At 39.1% G+C, this 24,213-nt stretch overlaps 1 protein-coding gene across 1 annotated transcript; it reads left to right on the forward strand.

Moving 5' to 3' along the window:
• hap1 (huntingtin associated protein 1) lies at positions 1 to 24,213 on the forward strand. Its single transcript, XM_063477312.1, has 16 exons — positions 1 to 64; positions 3,766 to 4,077; positions 4,410 to 4,598; positions 15,302 to 15,378; positions 15,620 to 15,736; positions 15,844 to 15,938; positions 16,557 to 16,665; positions 16,849 to 16,927; positions 17,013 to 17,143; positions 17,236 to 17,310; positions 17,670 to 17,881; positions 19,544 to 19,762; positions 19,888 to 20,225; positions 20,467 to 20,655; positions 20,889 to 20,991; positions 22,583 to 24,213. Exons 1-16 carry the CDS (start codon positions 1 to 3, stop codon positions 22,977 to 22,979), a joined length of 2,706 nt encoding a protein of 901 aa, XP_063333382.1. The 3' UTR covers positions 22,980 to 24,213.

The following is a 24,213-nucleotide window of genomic DNA, read 5'->3' on the forward strand; positions in this document are numbered from 1 at the left end:
ATGTATGCTGGTCGGAGAACATTCAAAAATCTCTTCCAGTACACATTGGATGTCAGCATCAGGGGTGAGCCAGTTGCATAGATTGCATGAGCGAAACACTCATCTGCGTTTTTCTGGCTAGTGTCATCCATAAAATCAAAGAATCCTCTGATGCCAGAGGGACCAGGAGCTGATGAGTGGGTATCTGACTCTGATACAGCTGAAACAGATTCATTTTCCCCTTGAGTGGAACTCCTGGCTGCTGCATGTGTTGGGCCTTGAGGAATTTTTTTGCACTTTGCAATGTGCTGCTGCATTTTTGTGGCATTCTTCACGTACGTCTTATCACTAGGGATGGGTATCGTTTAGGTTTTATCCGATACCGGTGCCAAACCGGTACTTTTGAAACGGTGCCGGTGCTTAAACGGTGCTCAAACCGGTGCTTAAAGAATGGAGAACACAAAATTGGTCCAAAAACCTCTCATGTTCAGCTGTTTTTTGTAAAAATATAACAATGTTAGCCTTTTCTGCAGCTATGGGGCATATATGGTATCACTCTTGGCTGGAAGCAGTGCTTAATTAATAGAAAAAACACAAACTTTGTCCAAAAACCTCTCATGTTTAACTGTTTTCCACTTTTTCTTTGGTCATTTTAGCCTTTTTGGCCAGGGTGAAGGGAGTATCTGCCGTCAAACAAGAAGACAGCCGCATGTAACTATGACGGTGTTTGCTAGTTCACCTTACATGCATTAATTTAATAACGTGGTTAGCCTACTCAACGTGAATTACACACGAACAACATTAAGCTACTCACGCAGAGAAGAACGGCTGCTGCTGCCATCATCATCCGTCATCATTTCTGCTACACTGACAGGGCTAGGGGCCAGGACTCTACTCTTCGGGTTCTTGGGGGATGTTGCTAACTCCGGGTCCGATAACAGGCACCACACCCGCAGTAGATGTGCTCGGTGTGAGGTCTCGCAGCAAGCTATCAAATACGGTGCATTTCTCGGCTTTTAAAAAAACGCTATGCGTCGCCAGGTGTTTCATCGGATTCGAGATGTTACCTCCTTTGACAGTAGCACAGTATCAGCTTAAAGCACTTGTTGCAGGCTGCTGAGTTTGCATATTTTGCTGTGAAGTACAGCCAGACTTTTGGCCGCTTTGCCTTGGATATTTTTGATCTGTAGCTCTGCTCTAAAAGAACGTACGTGCCTGGCCCCGCCTACTATCCTCGGAAATGTAAAATGATTGGCTAAAATCTAAAGTCATCACAGCTCAGGAAAAAAAAGCACCGAAATAAAGCACCGAAATGTGCGCTGCTTTTCGGTCTGGTTACTACCGTTTATGTCAGAACCGGTGCCATCATGGCACCGGACACCGGTACCCATCCCTACTTATCACAATACTTACACATATATACAGATTTCCCTTGTACATTAGCTGGTGTAAAATGTCTCCACACATCAGATAGCGCACGTGGCATTTTTCTGTAAAATAAAACAAGAGCTTGTAAAAATGCTAATGCAATGCAAGAGATCGTAATAATACAATTGCAATATGATAATAAACAGATATAAATAGTAAGGCTAGCTAAACAACTGGAATGATCTTCAAAACAAAACAGCCAAATGAGGAAGCTAGCATCTTCTTTATGTTATACTAGCTATGGCTTATTTAGCATCTAACAGATGCTAGCATTTTATTTAGCATCTTATCAGAGTGCTATCTACCAGATTAATACATTTTATGTGATATTCACAATTTAAACATTTAATGAATATATTTTCCCATAATATCATCAAAACTTACCTCACTTGTTAAGTCCACAGGCTCAAATGTGTGCCTTCAATACTCTTTGTCCTTCAGGCTCAAAAGTGTGGTCCATGTGTACATGTGATGGAGGCATGCACAGTGCCAGTAGGTGGTCTCAATAGCCATGCAGCAAGCATGTGCTTTGTGATTAAGGAATGGCATGGATATTCAAGTGTATTTGAATTGCATTTGTTTGTTTTTGTCAATATTATGCTAAAATATACTTTGCTCAACTATATTTAAGTTCCCTAAGAAGAGCCAGCCTTCAATTTTGAAAATTCCCAGTTTATTCCCATAAATTCCCGTTAATTCCCGTTTATTCCCATGGAAAGTTGCCATCTTTGAAAATTCCGGGAATTTTGCAACCCTACACCGCGTGCCCTGTGCAGTCCAATCATTTGCTGGAGTTTGCAGCTTCTTCTAATACTCTTGAAGGCTTTATTATACATTTCTTTCTCATGGAAACAATATGTTATAGAGGGCATTTACAAATATTAAAAATACGAACTGTCTCATGTCCCAAAAAACAGTACTTTTTTGTTAGCGAAATTATATACTTTGTTTTGTGACAAGTTCTTGCTGTTTTGCATTACTTAAAAAAGCAAGAAGCACTCCGAGAGCACAAACCTCCACCATGGCAGCTCACTCTCTGGGGTATATTTACTTTTAAGGTAATCATATTGTATTTTGTATATGTTTAATGTGTTTTCTTCTTTTTAAAAAATATACTTTAAGAAGTTTGGACTGCAGTAAAAACAAGTGTAGAGAAAATATGTGCCCGGTTAAAACTCATTTTAACATACTTGACATAATTCTAATTATTTTTTGTATTGATGTGGATTTTTGTTGAATTTTAAGTTTTTGATCATAAGTTTATTTTGTTTTGTCTCAAAAATACTTGATACATATTTAATCAGTTCTAACAAGGTTATAATAAAATTAGGGCATAAACTATACTCAAAGTATCCAGTGCCAACATGTCAGTGTGAAAAGCTATTGTCATTTTAAATGGCTCTATATAACATTATTACCACTTTGACCTTCAAATTACTTTATTGATTGAAGGAGAGGTCGGAAGTCAAATGTGTCGTGATGTTTTAAATCTTTATACAGCACCTTCTATATGCTGACAATACACACCACACTTAAAAAAATAATAGTTATAACTTATAAGGCTTTTTGTCAATTTCCACCTAACAAATAACTGAGTTGACCTGGAAGATCTTGGTGGACGTGAGCCAAATAAATTGTTAACATGACACCACTCTACATCCCTAGGATGTTTTATCAGATTTAATTAAAAAATTTTCAACTGTCTGTAAACTGTGATGTTTACAGACAGAATGTATGTGCATACATATGTATATATGCATATGGAGGAAATGTTGATTTAGTCTTAGTCATAATTTAGGTATCTAAATTCCTTTAGTTTTAGTCTAGTTTCAGTTAACTAAATATCTCAAGATTTGTTGACTAAATCTAAAGTTGTTCCAGTGACTAAAATACAAACTGTAAAAATTTGTTGTGTTGTAGTTTCCTTGAGATCAAATGTGATTTGTATCCATATAACTGCTCTTCAGGAAAAACAGGGAGTTTTTCCACACATATAATCTTACTGCACAAGGATATTACTCCTGATTGGATCACTTCCAAACTCATCCCACCTTTAGGTATTGTCTCATTTTTATCATAAAGAAAAGGTTGTTGACGAAATTAGCAGTCACCGAAATTAACACTGTTGTACATACATATATGCATGTTCTAATGTATACAACATTAGCTGCAACTGTTTTTTTTTTTTTTTTTTTTTTTGTCATGGAGATAACTGCAGATGGTTTCTGAAACCTTCTAATGTTTCTATTCTCTTTTGTTTCCTCCCCTCTCTTCCTCTTTGCATTGTCCTCTCTCTAGTCATTACCTTCAGTCTCAGTCAGAGCCCAATGCCCTGGATGCCTGTGTTTTCTCCCTGAGCAACCGGGCGGCCTCAGTCTCCAAGTGGCACACCTGGCTCTGAGTTGACCTTCACCCTGAACCCCCCAGCCCCAGCCAAGCTGTCCCACCCTGTCTCAACCCCCCTCACTTCTTCTCCTCGTTCTTCTCTTTCTCCTCCCTTCTGGCCCCCACAGGCCCATCTGGACACCCAGTCAGCCTTCTCCCTCAATGAGGGGCAGGGGGAGGCGCAGGGGTCCCTGGACGTGGACCCTCAGCCTCTTCACATTGCTTCACAGGGGTACTTAAGTGAGCTGGGACAACGAGCCCGCCATGATGTGTCTACTCTAACTGGTAGGTCTTTTTTTTTTTTTTTTTTTTTTTTTTTTTTTTTAATGGTGGTTTGAAAGTCAGTGCCCCACCTAAATATACAAGTGAACTAATCTGATCTGCATATTCCTTCAGTTAATTCTGACTCAGTGTGCATCTATTAAGGGATCGCATTGCATTGCAGATTCATTCATCTGTCAGTAGAGGGCAGTGTACACTTGCAGGTGACATTGGCTTTGTTTTGGGTCTTAATGTCCACTTTCTTTCTTTGTTTTTCCTTTCTCTCATATTAATCTATATACTCATCAATCTTCATTAAAAACATACATGTGCACACAAACAATCCCCACACTCAGACCTTTGTTCAGATCTGCCAGAGCTTGAGATAGTGAGCCTCCTATCAGAGGGTCAACCCAACTACACTCTTCGAGCAGACAGTGTGTTTGGATATGACAACGACGACTGGCTGCACACCCCTCTGGTGCCACCAGAGGTCGTACTGGGACTCACACATGACCAGATTGAGGAAACACTCAAATACTTCTGTGAGTACTGTTTCATTTCAGCTCTGACTGAACTGTAAAGTTGTTGTTAGAAAGGCTATAAAAATGGAATATTGACTTCTTTAACTCTTGTTAAAGCAGCAACAAACTTGTTGTACTGTAGCTGTTTGTGAAACATGCACAGTGAAGGAATTTTAAAACATTAAACATCAAAACTGTTTCAGTTTATTAATACTCTGGAATGTCTTTGTTTGACAACTCTCTTCAGGTTAAACCATCAGCTTCTGTATTAAAGTTATTACTTTAAGTCACAGGTATCAAACTCCAGGCCTCGAGGGCCGATGTCCTGCAGGTTTTAGATGTGTCCTTGATCCAGTGCAGCTGATTTAAATGGCTAAATTACCTCCTCAACATGTCTTAAAGTTCTCCAGAAGCCTGTTAATGAAGTAATCATTTGATTCAGTGTGTTGAAACAGGGTGATATCTAAAACCTGCAGGACACCGGCCCTCGAGGCCTGGAGTTCGACACCACTGCTTTAAGTCATTCCAAAACATACATTATCTTCTTTTTCATTCCTTATAAGATTGATTATTTGTTTGCTGTGGGTTTTTACCTCTTTGCCGTTAGAGGCTGAATGGGTATTGTCGCCACTCCCCTGGGTGGTGCGTAGCGTGGACGCCAAAGTTTTGTAAATGCGATAACTCAAGAATGAGGAAACTCAGGATTTTGCGATTGATATCGTAGGTGCATGTACTAAAAATCTTAGAATCCCTCTAAGGTCAAGGGCAGGGGTCAGATTTTCTGAAAATCTTGTGAATGAGATAATTGAAGATGTAGGATTTTCAAAATAATACCATACTAAAAGTAAGGAAATTTGTGTTTGGGTGATTTTTTTCTTAGTTTTTAACAATGCTTCTTTGCTACAAACAATCCTATACTATTAGAAAGCCTGTTGATTTTCTCCTTAAATGGTAAGACATTTGTAAGGGAAATTCATTTTTGGGTTGGGCAGCAGAGAAAAACTTGTCAAATCTTCTCTGCTGATGCCAAACAGCTTTTGTTTGGTGTTGTTTGTTGGATTTGAAGATTGAAGTAGGAAGAAACAAGACATTGTGACAATTTATTCATTTAACAAACGGTGGAGGAACCATACACAGGCACAAAAGCTTGACACCTCCTCCTCATGCTGGTCACACACAGCTGTGGGACAGCGTCACAGTCTTCAACCAGCATTTGTTGAAAGTCAGCCAGTTTGATTGTGTTATTCATTCTGGAACAAATGCTGTCTGCTGTCTTTGCAAGCTCAAGCTGATTCCACAGGTGTTCAGTAGGGTTGAGATCCTGACTGCAGGCAGGCCATTCCATCCTCTCCACTCCCAGATTTTGGAGGTAGTCTCTAATAAACCCCGCTCTATGGGGGCGAGTATTGTCATCTTGGGGCACAGAGTTCTGTTCCAGACTGTGGAGATATGGGATTGCCACTGGTTGCAGAATCTCATCTTGATATCTCTCTGCATTGAGATAACTCCAAAACAAGCCTTGTTTTTCTAGTGAGGGAGATTTTGCCCCACGCCATCACGCCGCCTCCAACAAAAGCAGATATCCTGTTGGTGCCGTAATCAGCATAGCATCTCTTTGACCCTAGGATCCAACTGCCACTGGTAGAATCTGGAGTCATTGCTGAACATAACTTTCCTTCACATTTTCAGGTTCTAGCGCACATGCTGCTGACACCCATGCAAATGGGCCTGATGATGAAGGGTAGTCATGGCAGGCCTCCTGGGATCTCTGGAGGCCTCTCTGGAGCGGACATTAGAGACTGGCTGTGTGTGGTCTGTCTGGTTAGAGAATATCTGGGGTAGAGAAGATTTGCCAAGATTTCCATGGGCAGAGCCCACATTCTCATCTCTGCTGCTCAACCCACAAATGCATTTTCCTTACAGATGTGGCACATTTAAGGGGGAATAAACAGACTTTCCAACAGTAGTTTGGAAGCTTTATTATATATATTTATTGCCAAGAAGCATTTTTGCAACAAAGAAATAATTAACCAAACACAAATGTCCTTATTTTTCTTTACTACTTTCTTTTTTCCCCTGTATATATATGCTGTGAATTGATAGAGGAATTCTGCAGTCAAGTTGTTATCTTGTACTTCTGTCCAATCAGATCTCTTTTTGCTACCACAGTCTCCCCCTGCAGGACGTTAGAAAAAAAAATGCAACTTTAAATATATGTGCACTGATGTCTCTCTTCAGATGCTAAAGTCTGTGTTTTATATACAGTCCATGATTATCACAGTCCCTGTTGTGTAATTCGTTCATTTAATACGTAAATGTTTGGGGGCAGTAGCAGGAAACGTCATCAAGCTAAGCTCCTTTTGTGATGTGCTAATAGTTACCCTATGCTAGTTTGTCTCTTCTAGTTGAAATAGCGTGACTCTCTCACTTAAAAAAGACAAGTATATTTAAAGTTGTACAGTATAATTACAATTTCAAATGTTTTTCCTTCTATCAGTGTATTCCTTCTGCAAGAATGCTTGATCCATGGTCGGGCAGATATTTTGACAGAGATCTGTTTAAGGCCGCCATCTAATCTTGTTTATGTTAAATGAACTTGTTTCCGAGTAGGTTTGACCTTACCGACATGTCACTTTGACATCCAACCAAACAGTTTCAGAGAAGAGGTAATTCCAGGATGACATCAGATCATGAACAAAGCTGTAATCCAGCTGAAACGTTAATCCAAGTATGGAAAATGACCCCCTGACTCAAAGTACCTTTTGTAGAAGTTGCAATCATTTTTCAGTTTTCCAGCTCTGAGTCTTTATTCAATGTGCATGTTTGCAGTCAATCAAATTATATTTATGCAGAATTGGTTTTGCCATTGTAACAGAAACTGTAGTATCTATGGATTCATGCAAAATTAAGTTCTACTTGTGTTTACAGATGATAGACAAACATGATGATAAAATATTTTAAGTTGTGTTAAAGTTTAGTCTTTCACCTTCCTGAATTGCTGCCTTTTTAGTGGGCTCAATCTCCCAAAATGTTTCATTGTTGCCAAAGGGGAAAAAAATGTTTAATTTAGTAAACATGTACTGACTTCAGCTCCTCATAGTTGTTTTTACCTTTAAAACATCACAAGAATAATAACACGCGTATTTTCACAGGGAAGTAAGAATTAAAATGTAGAGATTATCCCAAGAGAAAAATCAAACAATCAATGTGTTAATTTTTAGCCTTTTGTTTTAGAGCTCAGTCTTTGCCCGAGTAAAGTTTAGGTTTGGTTCGTTGAACATTAATATGTTACTTTTGATGGTTGGCCAAGAATGTCCTCACGGCCGCTTTGTACTGGATAAGACAATAAATGTGAAGGCACGCCTGTCAACATAGTAATCAAAAACAGACTAGTTAGCTGTTGTGCAGCACACAAAGCACGTTTCGGTTTGCTTCATAAAGATATAAAGGGAACGGTACTCACAAGAGTGAATATGAAAACTTTAATAGTAAGCTGCATTATTGTGTTTATGACCTATAAAGTTTGGTGAATGTGCCATTGCTATAGTGCGTTTAGTTTTTATTCTGATCAAAGACTGGATAAACTAACTAGTCATACAAACCTACAGTTTTCGAGTATTAAACTTGGAATATTAAATCTTTCATTTCCATTTATGCTAAATGGTAAATGGCCTGCATTTGTATAGCGCTTTACTCAGTCCCTAAGGACCCCAAAGCGCTTTACACTACATTCAGTCATTCACCCATTCAGGCAATGGCAAGCTACATTGTAGCCACAGCTGCCCTGGGGTGCACTGACAGAGGTGAGGCTGCCGGACACTGGCGCCACCGGGCCCTCTGACCACCACCAGTAGGCAAACATGGGGTTAGTATCTTGCCCAAGGATATTTGGCATGAAGCCAGGAGTCAGCCTGGGATCGAACCACCGACCTTCTGATCAGTGGCTGACCTGCTCTGCCAACTGAGCTACAGCCACAAATGTTTTATTTTATTATTTTAAATGGAGAATAAATATTTCAGGAAGCTCCTTTTCATAATGTTTAAACTTGCTGGTAGGAAATCAAAAGGACCTTCCATCTCTCTGGTCGTACTGTGCACCTAACCTCCTCCACGCGCACACACGCACCACATTTAGGTGAGTCGCAGATGTCAAATGTCACTAATCCGATTAAGCAGTCATGACTTCTAAGCAGTTTATGCTGCAGCTCCGCAAACAGCATATCCTAATGGCGACTCTGACATCACTACAAAGACAATGTTGGCAGTCACTTGCAACACTGATGTTAATACATCGTCTGTTTTAAATAAAGTCATCATGAACTACTGTAGGGTAGCTGCATGACTCAATGCATCTATTGTTATTGTCCTGAAAGACGTTGACTTGGTCTCAAATTATAAAATAGAGTTGATGAGAGAATCCTAGAATTTGATTCTGTAGTTCTTTGAGGTATTAAATATTGAATTCATAGTTTTGTTAATATATTTATACACTATTATACTATCTGTAATTATAGTTGGATCTCTTTTCATAAGGAATAATTTTATATATGAAGCTAAATATGTAAATAACTACCCCATTACCTTATATTGTGTTTTTCTTGTTTCTATATTTTAAAAATAAAAAAAGGAGTTAAAGAGTGGTTTCTCGTCCCTATAACCCTGATTTATAGTAATAGGATTGCATGTTTGTGTCCTCATAATGCTAAATAGGCTCTACCTACGTGTTGCCAACCCACGTATTGCTATACGGAACAGGACAGACTAACCTGACCCATGCAGACTGTGCCATGCTGCAGTGGCTCTTTTTGGCATGTGGCATATGGTGTTGTTTGAGTTCTTTACTTAAGCTCACACCCTGCTCCTCTGTGCTCTTTCTTTGTGTTTTGTTTGCAGTCTTGCACTCATTTGATATAATGCTAGTTAATGAAAAACATTTTTCAATCACTTCTAGGATTGAGATTAAATCTCTTTCTAAATATTGATCACAGTTAATGTTGAAATTGGTGCATATTTTAGCATCTGGCGTGTCACCGAATGTTGAATTTGTTTAATAATATTTATATAACGATAGTAGATCAAACCACATACACAATGTATAAAGGTGTTATCTCAAGGTGTTCAAAGGTAAATCCATATATAATCATTGATGTTGACCCCACTCAGTTCATTATTTTGTTTTTTTAGCCTGTAGCTTTACTGTTGTAGTTTGCTCTTTCTGCATTCTTTGAGCATACAGCTAAGTTTTTCATCTAAAGAACCAATGTAGCAACTTGTAACATTGTGTAACATATAGGAGCTAAAAATGAGACTTTCTTGTAAGTAACTGGTCAGAAAATAAATATAATTGTTCAGCATTGGAAATTGTTTAACCTAATGTGAAAACGTATATGAACTGAACAAACAATGAGTAGTATAGCCAGTTTGTCAAGGAAGTATTAAGACAATTTTTTTAGCACTATTAGAAATAACAGTAATGATTCACAAAACCAGTGATCCCTAACAAGGAGTGCATGGGAAGTAACCATGAAGCAGCTCAGGCATGCAGTAAAAGGAGATTCTTTGGTTCAATTAGAAACTTTGTTCTCCAGCATGTTTGGATATTGATTCATGTTTGGCCTTTCCATAAATGATCATAAAGTTATCACAACCAGAGATACGAGCACTACGTGATGACTGTGCACAACGTTTTTTCTGTAGATGCCCTGAAGCAAAACAAAGTAGCAAGTGACCTTCCAAGGTGTTCCCCTGCATGAATATGATCTCATATCAGCTCATATCAATGATATCAGCTCTCACTTTGCAGACTTTTATCAGCAACATTTGGCTCTTAGTAAACAAAGAACCACACAATGAGTTACACAAGGGTCCTATTTCATGTTATTGAGCTCTTACTCAAAGTTTATAAGTTGATCTTAACAAATATATGTGCAGGATTTTCTTTTTTTTTAATGAACGTGCTAGACTACAGGTTTTCTTTTGTTTCTGGCTGGTGACTTGAAAGTGAAGCTTTTGTCACTTTTTTTTATTACTAAGGGCTAAGTCCACACATCATTACTTCCTTATAACCATCTGCTTTTCTTTTAGTTGTGTTGTCTCTTGTCTCATGGTTGAACCATTCCTTCCGTGGACGTGCACGTAATTCACGTGCATTCTTCAGGGAATAACAAACGAATGAATGTGCAACGTGATAGCTCAGATGGCAAAAGTTATCTCTTCTGTATTTTGCAGAATTTGACAGGCACACAGTCAGTTTGTGGGTGAAAAATTAATTAGAAGGTAAATATTGATTGTAAGAAACTGCTTTGGCTTGGGCAACAACTGAAGTCACAAGATGCACAGACTGGACATATATGATGAAGATGTAGAATATTTGTGACTTCTATATTATTTTAGTGTCTGTAATATTTTTACAGAGAAAAAAAATACTTCTTCATTTTATTATTATCTGTGAAAACTTACTCAGTAATTAAGAACAGGGGCTTTTGCCTCCATCAGTCCCCTGTGGGGGTGGGTGTGACTCTGCCTGCACCACTATTACGCAGAGCCCCCTCCTCTATCTGGTACTGCGTATGTGAGGAGAATTAGACCAGCCACTGGCATGGATGGAAGCTACTATCTCGCTCGGTTTACAGGGGTGGGTGGGCTTTGTGCAGCATCCTTTTAAACTGCACCAAATGCCCTAACCAGAATTATTGTCATTTGTAGTCTTGTGTCACTCATATCTTTTAATTATTGCTAACAATAATTAATAAATATCAGATTTTATGGTTTGCCATTTAGACTTTGATGCCTCCTTTACCCCTCCTCCTTTCCCCCCCTCTTTTCTTACCCGGTAGTCCAACGTGGCCAGGTGAAGGGAGGCAGGCATGACGACAGATGGCCCTTACAGTCTGACGGATTATATATTAACAACAAGCAGCTCAGATTCTCATGCACACGCAAATAGAGGCGTATACACTCACTCACTCACACAGTCTAGTTGATATTGCTTTACCCTACACACACGCCAGCAGATTCATGCCAGAGACACAAATGGTTTGTCACAGCACAGCTGACAGACAGCAGAAGTAGAAGAACGAGGGATTTAACCCATGGACGGAGATACAGAGAGCAGTTTTTCATCCATCACCATGGAGGTGTGGAGCTCCTCAGCATCTGAGGGAGACGAAGAGGAGAGGAGCCATTCCAGTCTTTTAGATGAAATAGCAGAGGAGAACAAATGCCACAACAGCAATAACAATAACAACAACAACAATGACAACCTTTGCAGGGAGGTGACACAAGGTGAGATGTCCTGATCCTGTTCTGCAGAGCCCATACTTGGAAAACAGAAATAAGAAAATGTAGAAGTAAAGTATTAAAGGTCAAGTTCAAGTGCAACTCAGATATTCCTGTCTGGTGTACTCTGTGGTACATTGCGTTGTCATGGTCCGTGTTATCTAAGCACTTTAATACTTAATGGTGAGCTGCGTATACTGCAGGTTGCAGTTGTGTCACTGAAGATACACTGTGCAAATGAAGATTAACCTTTAACAAAAAGCGAGTCCTTGCAGACCCTGTTTGAAGCTTTAGTTCAAAATTAGAGCATCAAGAGGTGTAAAGTTTTGTAAGTGTATTCAGTTTCAATTTTTCCTTTTAGTGTTGTGAAGGTCAGAGTACCTGTGAGTGTGTATGCCCATGCACACTGCAGCAGCACAACCAAGCTGTGTATACAAGCGATCAAATTATAATTCTCAGTCATTCCAGTTTGTGTTTTCTCTTTTTACTGTATGGATCCAGCATTACACTATATATGTTTTTTCCTTCCTCCTGCAACAAACAAAGGAAAAAAAAAAAAAAGCAAAAGCAAAATTAGCTTTAGTTTTTGCAGGACAACTTAGAGAATTTAGACATATTTCTCTTTCTAAGAATGACTAATGTTTAATAGATGTGCTTTTGAGGCACAAAAACTGCAGGTGCATTACTGTGCTGCTGCTCTAGTTCCAATCCTATAATTTCAGGAGCTTTTTCCTAAATGTGACTGGTGCATTAAAATGCACCAATTTAAACTGACATTTGCCAAATTGAGACATTTTACATAACATAAGTTTTTTTGCTTTTTCTCCAGATCAGTTTGTATACCAAAAAAAATCTGGTACTGCTCTAGTACTTTATAAATAAATGTATGCCTATGTGGGCTTATTTTTATCTGAATGACTGTGTGACATGTTCCAGGCCTTTTATTTAATGTGTGCATTTATAGCTGTGTTTTTTCCCCTCTGTGCTGCATGTTGAGTGGGTGTGCATGATGGTGCAATCCAAATGTTATTCCGAAATATAAGTCCCATATTTCTTTTTAGTGACATGTATTTTAACTTAGATCTGTCCCTTAATACTGTTATTGACTTGCTTAAACTGCACTAAAAATGTACAGACAGATTTGCACTAGGAAGTCTTGTGAGACAAATATTTTATCCTGCCAATCTTATCAAATGGTCACCTTCAGAACAATACAGATCAATGATCACTGTTAATGTTATTCCTGGAGCTCATCTATGTCCGTCTGATCCCTCAACCTAACAGACGTCATAAGCGCACCTAAGTCATTAAGGAACAGTATTAGACTTGCAGTCCATTGAACTTGACTAGATTTAGCTCAGCCTAGACCCCAAAACTTCTACCTGGATCTGCTCTGTGCTATGACAGCTGGGTTAAGAGGAAATAGATTAGGTATTTTGGCCAGTGGGATAGAGGGTGTAAATAATACACAATACTCTAACTTCAGTTTAATGTTCTTGTAACCACTGAGATTAGGCAGTAAAATGTAAAAAACTAGAGTGTTTCTTCTTGGTTTAACATGTCATTGTTTTGGATATGTGAAAATGAAAATGTGTTCCTACCAGTAGTCCTGCTGCAGACTTTCCTTTTAGCACTGCACTTTCAGGACAATAGGATTTAATGCAGTTAACCTATTATCTGATTAACCTTTGTTAATTTAAAGAGTCTATTGTGGTCATTACATTAGTGCACAAGTAGATGTGCATCACTGTGACGATTTGCTGTTTTGTTTCCAGTTTGGATTATTATTGACCTTGAAGTCTCATCTCTATTGTTGAAGTGTTGCTGAACATGTGACATTTTTCATTAGCAGATTAAATTTCAGGATTTTTTTAACACTTGCATTTGTTTGATTTTGCTCACATTTTAAAGAGATTGGATTTTAATACGAGACATAAGACAGTATCTCTGTCCTGACTTTTATGATGCAGGCCTGCTCAACAGAGTGTGTTATAGTGTTATCATTCAGTGGAGGCCGGGTATTCGAGTGCTTTTGCCTTGCTGCAGTGTCCTTGAGAGAAACATATTATCCTGCCAGCTGACCTGTTACACAGCCAACAGTGAGCATTAAAATTAAATCCGAAGTGTGGCAAGCATCATTTGTCATCTCTGTGTGTGTCCTAGAATCAACTTTATGGCATTAAAACATGATCCCCACTACTGCTCCTGAGAAGTGTTCAACAAAATAAAGTCCCCGATCTCACATAATTTTTCTTTGATCTTAGCAAAATTAAATCCTGTAGATGTAGTTCATGCTATAAGTTATGGCCAATATAAAGTGTGCTTACACAGAACAATGCGGTACAGTCCAGCTTAAGGTTGGGTTCCTTCCATTAGGCTGATTAGATACTGACCCTCTATCCAATCACTGTGTTTCTAGGCCAAATTCAGGACTCGGTCTAATTGTGTGCCAGGCAGTTTCCCATCTCTTTAGCTAAGCTTTCATCTGAAGTAAGATTATGCAACTTTAGAGATGTTGTATGCAGAATCGTAGGCTAATCCAGCCAATGTCTGCATATCTTTAAGCAGATTCTAAAAGACTGTATATATGCATTTTACACAAATGAGGCATGCCACTAAACAGTACCTATAATTAAAGGCATTATTGCAAAGACAGAAACAAAGTGAAACCACGATATCATACCTATTAGTAAATGTCTGAAAAATAATTTAACCTATTGAAATTTAGAAATGATGATTACATGAATGCTATTAATTTAAAATCTGTCTTATCTGTCCTAAACGAATGACTGATTAATCCTGTTCGCCACTTCAGCTTTAACTGGCTTGTTTATGTCTACTTCACTGTACAGGATGTAAACAAAGTTACAGGTCAATAGCCTTTCCTGATGTGAATACCTAGTCAGTTTAGTCCCTGTACATAGACCTATATTAGCATCCAGGAGAACGAGGTCTTTAGTGGTGTCTTATCTGGGCTAAAAAGGATCAAGCTAAGAGGATCAGTTTGTGGCTGGCCATGTGGAGATGTTGTGTCTCTAGATCTGGTTAATGATAAATAGCAATAATGTAACTTTATCAGGTAGGCGGGTCTTTCTTCACTCAAGTGGACATCTTGTTTTTATCTTTTTGATAATTCAGGTTCACCAGTGCATCGACAAATGCAACCAAGCACAGCAGCTTTAAATAGAAAAAAGAGAAAGAGATGTTACAGTAATGGACAAGAAATATCAGGAAAGTATTTACACCGTAATATCATGTAACCTATTAAAGGTATTTGTAAAGTAGAAACGGGAAGAGATCAAAGTGATAAAAGCAATCTAGTTGTCTAGTTAGCCTTACACCATCCTACTGTTAGCACGACTGACTTCTTGCAGTTCTCTTCCATTACCATCTACAGTTATGTCTTTTCCTTCATTTATTAAATCCATCTCTCACTCCTCCCTCAGTGCTGTCCTCAGACAGAGTTGGCCAGGTCACCAAGACATATCATGATATCAAGGCAGTCACCCACCTGCTGGAGGAGGTAAGACAGAGACACACAGCAGATGAATGGAATTTAAGAGGATTAGACTTATCTACCTCACAGATCATCACTGTTTGTCACAGTTTTCTGTATATTTTTGTCACCCCTCTCAGTGCTCTCTACTAACATTTTGGTCTTACATAATTACAGTTTAAATTAGTACAGTGTAATCAAATCAATTAAAACCTTAAACATATCTCAATGTATTTATTCATTTATATGTTTGATTATGACTTTGCAGAAAGAGCGTGATCTGGAATTGGCAGCACGGATTGGCCAGTCCCTCCTGAAGCAAAACCAAGAACTAACGGCACGTAATGAAATGCTGGATGAACAGCTTGAAATTGCAAAGGAGGAGGTAAAAAGAAAGACTTTTGATACACACCTGTATAGCGAGATGGAAATATTTAATCTTTGTTGTGCCACACTCTGCTGTGCTTAAGTGATCGTGACTTGTTTTCCTAGATTGCTCAACTGCGCCATGAGCTCTCGATGCGAGATGACCTCCTTCAGTTCTATGCGAGCACTGAGGAGATTGAAAACGCTCAGTCGCAGTCACCGTGAGTACACAAATGTGCACATATGGTGTAACACACAGGGCTGAATGATGAAGAGCTGCTGGCAACGTGTTTTGCATATTGTGTATAAGTCTTACTTTAACATATGTAGCTTTTTTCTGACTAAAAATTGTATTTGTCTAAAAATCTGTAACAGAGGTGCAATGCATCCTATACTCTTAAAAAAAACCTAACTATGCTTCAAGATGTTACCACAAAGTAGTTTCAGTAGACTTCATGCTGCAGTGGTACCAAAATGTTCCTCAGTGTTTATGATGGTGAATGTCCGCTATGAAGGATTGTGTTTACACTGTTGGTTACTACCTTGGGCTTATACATAAGTAAACAGACGTCAGAGGATCCCTACTGATCCTCTCAATGTCTTCAGCCAGTAAAACCCTCCCCATCAGCAGTTAATCATTGCTATTATACATTATTAGTCTTTGTTAACTTAGATTCATCGCAGTGATCTATGTTAATTATTTTGAGAGTGTTAATTATATAAAAAAAATAGCCTATTTTTTATACAGGGCTTAGCACTTGATCACTCTTTTTCATCACTTTTTTTTAAAAAAAAATTGGAATTTATTGAATATAAATGCATTTCTTTCTTTTTTTTAGAATGAAAAGGAATGAATCGTCAAGTTCACTCACCAACTTCATCCACTATGACTTCCTGCAGCAGAAACTGAAAGGTTTAGAGGAGGAGAACCGCAAGCTCAGATTAGAGGTATACACCGACATTAAAATTAAAGAGATATTCCTGTTTGTTATGTGTTTGTTTATTCATTTATTTGAAAATAAATATTACCATATGCAGCGCGTCTTTGTTCATTGCACACAGAGTTTTCAAGACTGCAGTTCAGCATCACATATGATAATTGATTATTAATAAGCAACATTTTTTCTGCAGGCTACTGAGCTCTCAACGGAGACATCAATCTACGAGGAGCAAGAACAGGAGCTGATGATGGTGTGTGTGGATGAGCTCTGTAAGTGTCACAGTCATGCTTCAGTCAATGAAAATGGAAATTATAAGTCAGGCACAAGGAAACTTATGGGACCTCTGTGTTTCAGCATCTGCCAATAAGCAGGTGGTTGACTTGTCGGAAGAGCTAGCGCGGAAAGTAGAGGATTGTCTCAGGCAGCAGGAGGAAATCAGCTCGCTGCTCGCTCAGATCGTTGACCTGCAGGCACGCTGCAAAGGGGTGAGAGGCTCACACATGTGCACAGCTTTTGTTATGGATTATATTAAATACTTGTGTTAAAACTTTCTGAATTCTGTTCTCTTTCCCTCTAGCTCACCCATGAGAACGAGGAGTTAAACCACCAGCTGAATGCCTCCCGTGAGAGCCAGCAAAAACTGAAATCTGAGGTAAGATACTCACTTTGTAATCTCTGTGACTTCAACGGCGTATTTGGTGTTGGATTAAGATGATTACATGAGCTCAGTTTTGATTTGTCTTTGTGTGTGGCTGAAACGCTCTCATAATATAGACACAGATGTAGAGTTTGAGGTGTTTACAGAAACCCATTTTTGGCTTTAGATAAATATGCTGATTTCAGCACCTCTTGGTGGTTTATTATCAAATTCTTCTGTGTATGTGTAGAAGCTTAACTTAGCATTATATATTCAGTGTGTATTTATGTATATTCCTGTGTATTTTGTTAGTGGTATGATACTTTTTTTCCCTTGAGCTACAGTTTGACTGATTTGTCACCCCCTGTCTCTAGCTCAAGGACTTGCAGGACAAGTACTCAGAGTGTAAGGACATGCTCCACGAAGCCCGAGAGGACATTAAAAATCTTCGAAACAAGAGCCTGCCGAATAGCACCGTGCAGCGGTACACTTCATTGGCCTCAGTCCTCCCCATGGACTCTCTGGCAGCAGAGATTGAAGGCACTTTCCGCAAAGGCCTAGACACCCCAGCTCCCTCAGAGTACAAGTGAGTCTGTGGCCTGCTCTTTTATGGCCGTTTGGCTTATATGCACATCTCAAAATCCTTATCCACTTTGTCTGGTCTAAATTGACCAGATTGTACCGTGAATATTGAGTAGCAGTTGTAGTTTCATGTTTCTGTTTTCATAAGGATTATTTTTCTAGAACTACAGAGATGACTAAGGTTAAACAAGTTCAGCTCTGGGATACTACCTTTATACCCTAAGTGCTTAAATTCCATGGTAGTTCCACTCCCTGCCCCATCACACCTTAAACTTAAACGCCTTCGTCAAGTGGCTTTTACTTTTATAGCAGCTCAGTTTTTATTAGACACATTCCTTACAGAGGAAAAAAACAACAATAGTACTGACTGAGTTGATGCATGCTTGAAAATAATTACTAGTAAGATTTAGTATGTTACATGTTTATATGTTGTTGTGGTAATTTTTTAGATTAAAATTGTATGATTTGGATTTCAAGTTTTACTTGACTTACGTTTTGTTAGTACGTAATGTTTTCTGTTAAGAGAACTACATCAATGTCAATTGTGTGTAATGAAGCTACTTGACATCCATCCATGATTTAGCTGAATTAAGGCTTAATTTTAGTTTTGTATTTAATAATTAAGGCTTATAAGGTGTTAGATAGTGTCAGGAAGATAGAGATTACAGACTAGTATAATTTTTATTTTTGTGCATTCTCTTGTATAAACAAAGAAGAAGAAAAACACAAATATGTTTTAATCTGTGAAATACTAAAACAGATTAATAGTGGAGAGATGGACTTTGCCCCCATGAAAAATGATCCGTAGAAATGAAAAAGGAAATGTGAAAAATGAAACGCACATCTGCTCTTTCTTGCCTTTCATCTGTCTCTGTCTCTGGCTCTGTGCATCTTTTTTCCTGTTTACAATAAAATTATGGCATTTTGCGTTCGAAGCAATCTGTAGTTTGTTAATTTAATTTCTTGTATGGTTGTGTTTCGCATGTTTGGGTAATTCTTTTGTTTTGGGAGACAATATACTACAAACAACAAGAACATCATCAACCAAAATGTTAAACAAAGTGAACCAGAATTTGAAATGCAAATTGAAGTGAAAATCAATTAAAAATGTGACCATTTATTTATTCAACTTATAGCAGCATATAATAATATGTCATACACTATTTGAAAGATACATGTGTGATATATTATAACACATTTTATTTAAGAAAACAAAATCTCAGACTTGCCTCACTCTATGCATCAGCCTAAGATCCATAGAGCGAGGCATTCACTTTGCCAGCAGGCCTGTTAAGCTAATAGACTTAGTCTAAAAGTATTGTAGGTTACACTTAAAACTGTTACAGCTAAATTTTAACTGACACAGCATGACGCCTTGGTATATCCCAACACTGACCCCTTTTGCTTATCAGTACCATACTGGTACTGTTACCTGGTAGTTTCTTTTGTTAAAACAGTCTCTAAACAGAGGAGCATCTTTTAAGTTCAAGTTTTAGTTTGTTTTTGTTTTTTTGTTGCTTCTAAATGAATGGCAATTATACAATTTCCCTCCTGTAGCTCGTATAAAATTTTGAGGAGTGTCAATTCTGAATAAATATTTTTTTGGAGGGCTCTGAATGTGTAAGAGAGACACTCATGTCATTACTTTTGCTGTTTCCTCTGGCAGGAACCACCCCTGGCGTGTTTTTGAAACCGTGAAAGTGGTGAACAAGGCTGTAAGGCAGCGGTCTCAATGCCACTCACCAGGTGTGCCAGGCTCCAGCCCGGTGTCTGCACCTTCCAGCTCTAACAGCACCCCTCGGACCAGCTACTATGGCTCTGATAATGCCAGCCTGAACTTGGAAGACAAGACAAGCTCCAATCCTGCTCAGAAAGAAGACAGTAGGTAAGACTGCACATCAGATGCCACAGTAATGCCTAAAGATTTGACACAGATTTTACATTTTGGGATACAGTTTGAAGCTGCAGGATGTTGACTTTAAAATAATGTTGTTAATTTTTCCTTTTTAGTGTTAGTGGGCCAAAACGTTTAGGTCAACCAGGCACACCAGGAGGCCAGGATCTCGAAGCTGCCTTGTGCAGACTATCAGTCCGCCAGCAGAACCACTCTTCTGACCGACCTTTCTTCGATGTGGAACGTGAACGCAAACTCCGTGCCTTGGCAGCAGACAGTGAGGAAGGCGAGGGCTCTAGTGGCTTCCTGACGCCAAATTACAGCCTGGCCTCCAGCCCAGCAGCTTCAACAGGCACCAACTACTCCAACGGTAGCTCCCGACACTCCTGTGGCTCCTCGGGAGGATCCAGGTCCTACCTTCCTGACCGTCTGCAGATTGTCAAACCTCTGGAAGGTAAAATTTTAGCTTTATGTTTCTCTAATCATGTCTTCAAACCTGTTTCAGCATTTGTGCAGTCTTGATGAAGCATAAGAAAGTAAAACAAGACAGAAAATGATGAGCTTCTTCACCTTAGCCTCTGTAGTAAATCCCACGGATGAAAAGCTGCCCTGCTCAGAGAGCAGTATTTGTAATGCATCTATATTGTATTACCACACACTTCAGTGGCAACACCTTCTGAATCTCTCCTCTTCAGGCTCAGTGACTCTGCACCAGTGGCAGCAGCTGGCCAAACCAAACCTGGGAGGTATCCTGCATCCACGCCCGGGAGTCCTAACTAAAGACTTCAGGGAGCTTGAAGTTGACATACAGCACGTCTACAGCTTGAACGACCTAGAGGAGGATGAGCCAGACCTGTCACACCTCTCTGGAGCTCACGGCATGGGTACGACACATTGGCACACTACACATACAAGTCAACTAGCTGTCTCATTTCTACTCAATTCCAGATGACTTTTTTGCTGAAGTGCATATCTCCTCATTATAGAGGATAGCTCCCATTCCTTGCAAAATTAGTGAAGGGTTCATCTTCATTCAGTCTTTTAGTGACTCTTTAGATGCGTGTCCTTTCCTACATGTGTAGTTTAACCTACCTTTTTCCCCTCCATGACCTCACAGTCTCTTCATCGGGTCCCAACCTCCCTCAGACCCCTCCCACACATCCCATCACCACCTGCCAAGTCCTCCAACCCTCCCTAATCATCCCCTCCTTCTCCACTAGGTAAGAACATACTGTTTTGGGGTTATTTCGTCTTTGCTCATTGTGTTTTTTCACAGCTCTGGCCAAGGTAAATACTCCTTAGGCAGTGTTAGTTGGATTTTGTATTAACATGATGGACTTTTTAAACTAAGTTTACTAACCCCAGCTTTTTTTTTCCAGTGTCAGTTTCATTAAAGTGGGCCTAAATTGTTTGTTTTCTTTATTTTGTGAAATTGTGTTCAGCAATACTAAATATGGGCAACGTTTGACATAATGAGGTCACTGTGTATGCTCTTTATGACGTCAGAGAAGAACACTATGGCCATCCCAGGCGCATAGCTCTTAGCCCCAACCTGCTTTTTAAGTATTCTGCTTGCAAGGGACAGCCAATCAGAACTAAGCTGTCTTATAGGAAAGGTGGCTTTAACCTCCTAGGACCTGGCGTCCACATATGTGGACATCACATTTTGGGTTATTTAGACCAAAATACTCAATTTTGCTCTACATGGGCCTGATATCCACTTACGAGGACATTATACTGCTACTGTTCTATCAAAATTTTAAACGAATGTCCTCATATGTGGCTCTTATTTTTCTTAAAAACAAAAATAAGGTAAAAAAAAAAATCTGGTAATTCTTTGTTTTTACACCCAATATGCCCAAATATCAAAGAGAAATTAAAAATGCATGCCGTGGAAGAGTTTGGGTCTTAGGAGGTTAAAGGCACCAACACTAAAATGGCTTATTTTATACAGAAGATGACTTGAAAGAATTACTTCCTCAAGGCTCTAAGGCTACTAATTTAGACTCCAAGAATAAAATTGTGGAGCTGAAAATGAGCACAATAGGTCTACTCTAAACAGGTATAGATATTACAGATTACAGTTGCTCTGTCTTTCCTAACTTCCATTATTTACCTCTCAATGGTAGAAAACGTCTGTCAAGGCTCTTTCTCCAACTCTAGAAGGAGCCATCAGGGAAAAGTAAGAGCCTGCTGTTATAAATGCACTCTGAATGCTTGATTAGTGTCTGTAATATTAACGACAGAGGCATGATCTCCAGCACTTCCAGTCCTCACTCTGTGCATGAAATGAGTGATCAATAAGTCTAGAAAAGAGTTTACTGTGTAAACATTTTAATATATTTATAAAACATAGATCTACCTAAATCTAATGTACTGCATTGCCTTCCATGGTAAAACAATTTAAAAAGTTGGTTCACTGCTTTTAGATGCTAAGTAGGATGTAGTGGGAGGTCCGTAAATGTTACTTGATACGCCATGAGTCCTACTTCCGTTATGCATGTTATCTTCTACTAACGCTGTGCCTAACGTTGTAACATCTGCTCTTACTTGTTTTTGCTCCCTACTGAGTTTTTTATTATATATTTTTTTACCATCTCTTCCACTTTCTTCCACACCAGATCTGTTTTCCTCATCACTGGGATATTAACATCATGTTTCTCCACTTTTTAGTGTTGATGTGCTAAACTAACCAAAATGTCTCACATCGTCTTTTTTTTCCAGTCGGTTTATATGAATATGCATGTGCTTGTAGAGGAGATGTTATGTTATTTGGTTTTAATATTTTGTTTGTTTCTTTTTTTTTAATAGCCTTCACTCTTTCGGCCTTCCACCATCTCGGGACCGTGAGCACGTGAGCACTTCACCGGCCTTGCAGCAGGACTTTGGCCAGGGAGGCCAGACAGCCACCACAGAGCTTAGCACTTCATCACTGGGACTTCTGCAACTGCTGCAAGAGCGCGGCATCTCAGCCTCCCGTCATCCCCACCACAACCTGCACTACAGCCGCACTGGAAAACCTTCATCTTCTACAGTATCAGACAAAAGAGGAGACTTTTCCTCACACAAAGAGGGACGAAGGAACATTTTTAGCTGGAACTTGGTGGAGAAGCTTCAGAGTCTTGGGCTGCACAGAGTGGCAGCCTGGGGGATGAGGGGCCCCAGTGGCAAAGAGAGGGAAGAAGTCGGACCTCCTCCGAAAGTGTGATGCATTCACCTCCACACACCTCTCTCATTCACCATAGTGACTTTGCATAAAGCCATGCGATTCCTACTGTGCACTTCAGTGCCCACCACAGCACCCGTGTCTTGAAAAGAAAAGCCACAGAATGTGTTAGAGCCATACTTTCAGTTATTGGTAGTGTGCAGTACAATCTTTTTCTATGAACTTGTGCACGGTAAATTGTTCTTTACATGTGGGACATTTTCATCTCAGGAAGACCACCTGATCACTGCTGTGTTTGACTCACATGTTGCTTCTTTTTACGCAAAAAGGAAAATGATGAAGAGAAAAAAGCTTTTATACTTTTGTGTTTTGACTTTCCTTTTACAATTTGCCCCACCCCCCATCACTGGTTTTAAAAAAACCTCTTCACTTGTCATTTTATTAGTTTCCAAAGAGAAACGTGAGCTATGTGTAAATAATAACTGTCATTTAGGGAAATGGAAAAAGACGATGTGCTGTAAATTATTTAGAAACCACAAACAAACCAGTGCTGTCCCTGAAAATGCACTAAAACACAGTCTGGTCTTCCTGCTTATTCGCTGCTATGTTGACAAAAGCATATAGTATACAAGTTTGTCAAACTATACTTAGAAAGAAGCACTGAGAAGAAGCCCGACGATCCAGTGACTGAACTGAGTAATGTTAATAATATTGAGCAGTCTTCCTTGCAGTCCATTACTTGCTCTCACATGCACACTTCCATTTAACCTCTAAGCTGTTTAAAGTTACGCCTTTATGGACTTTATTCTGAGTCAAACCTCAACACAACCAAATCAGATTTGCATGCTGCATGGAAGACGGTGAAGCAACATGTTGACTACAGTGACTCAAAGTTTTGTTTGTATAAATCTGCTGTATAAATCATGTCGTCGGGAATTTTTAAACCACTGGGATTTAAATTTAACTGAAATCATGCTGGGCATTTCAGAGTGACATCTGTGACATTAAGCGCAATAAATAGTATTTAATAAATACAAGTACAAGAGTTATCATAATTTAAACAGCACTACTCTGTTTGATCAATCAGCTCTGGCGAAAAAGGCACAGGATAATGTGGATTTAAAAGGGAAGAATTCATAAACAGAGGTTATGATAATTTGTGTTTCTACTTAAATTAACCAAACCACTATCTGTGCGGTGTTGTTTGCTGTAACTCTACATGTCAGTGTGTGCGTAAACTGTACCACCTGTGAATAAATGTTTTCATTTCCACCAA

The sequence above is a fragment of the Pelmatolapia mariae genome, linkage group LG6 (assembly GCF_036321145.2).
Source record: "Pelmatolapia mariae isolate MD_Pm_ZW linkage group LG6, Pm_UMD_F_2, whole genome shotgun sequence".
NCBI lineage: Eukaryota > Metazoa > Chordata > Actinopteri > Cichliformes > Cichlidae > Pelmatolapia > Pelmatolapia mariae.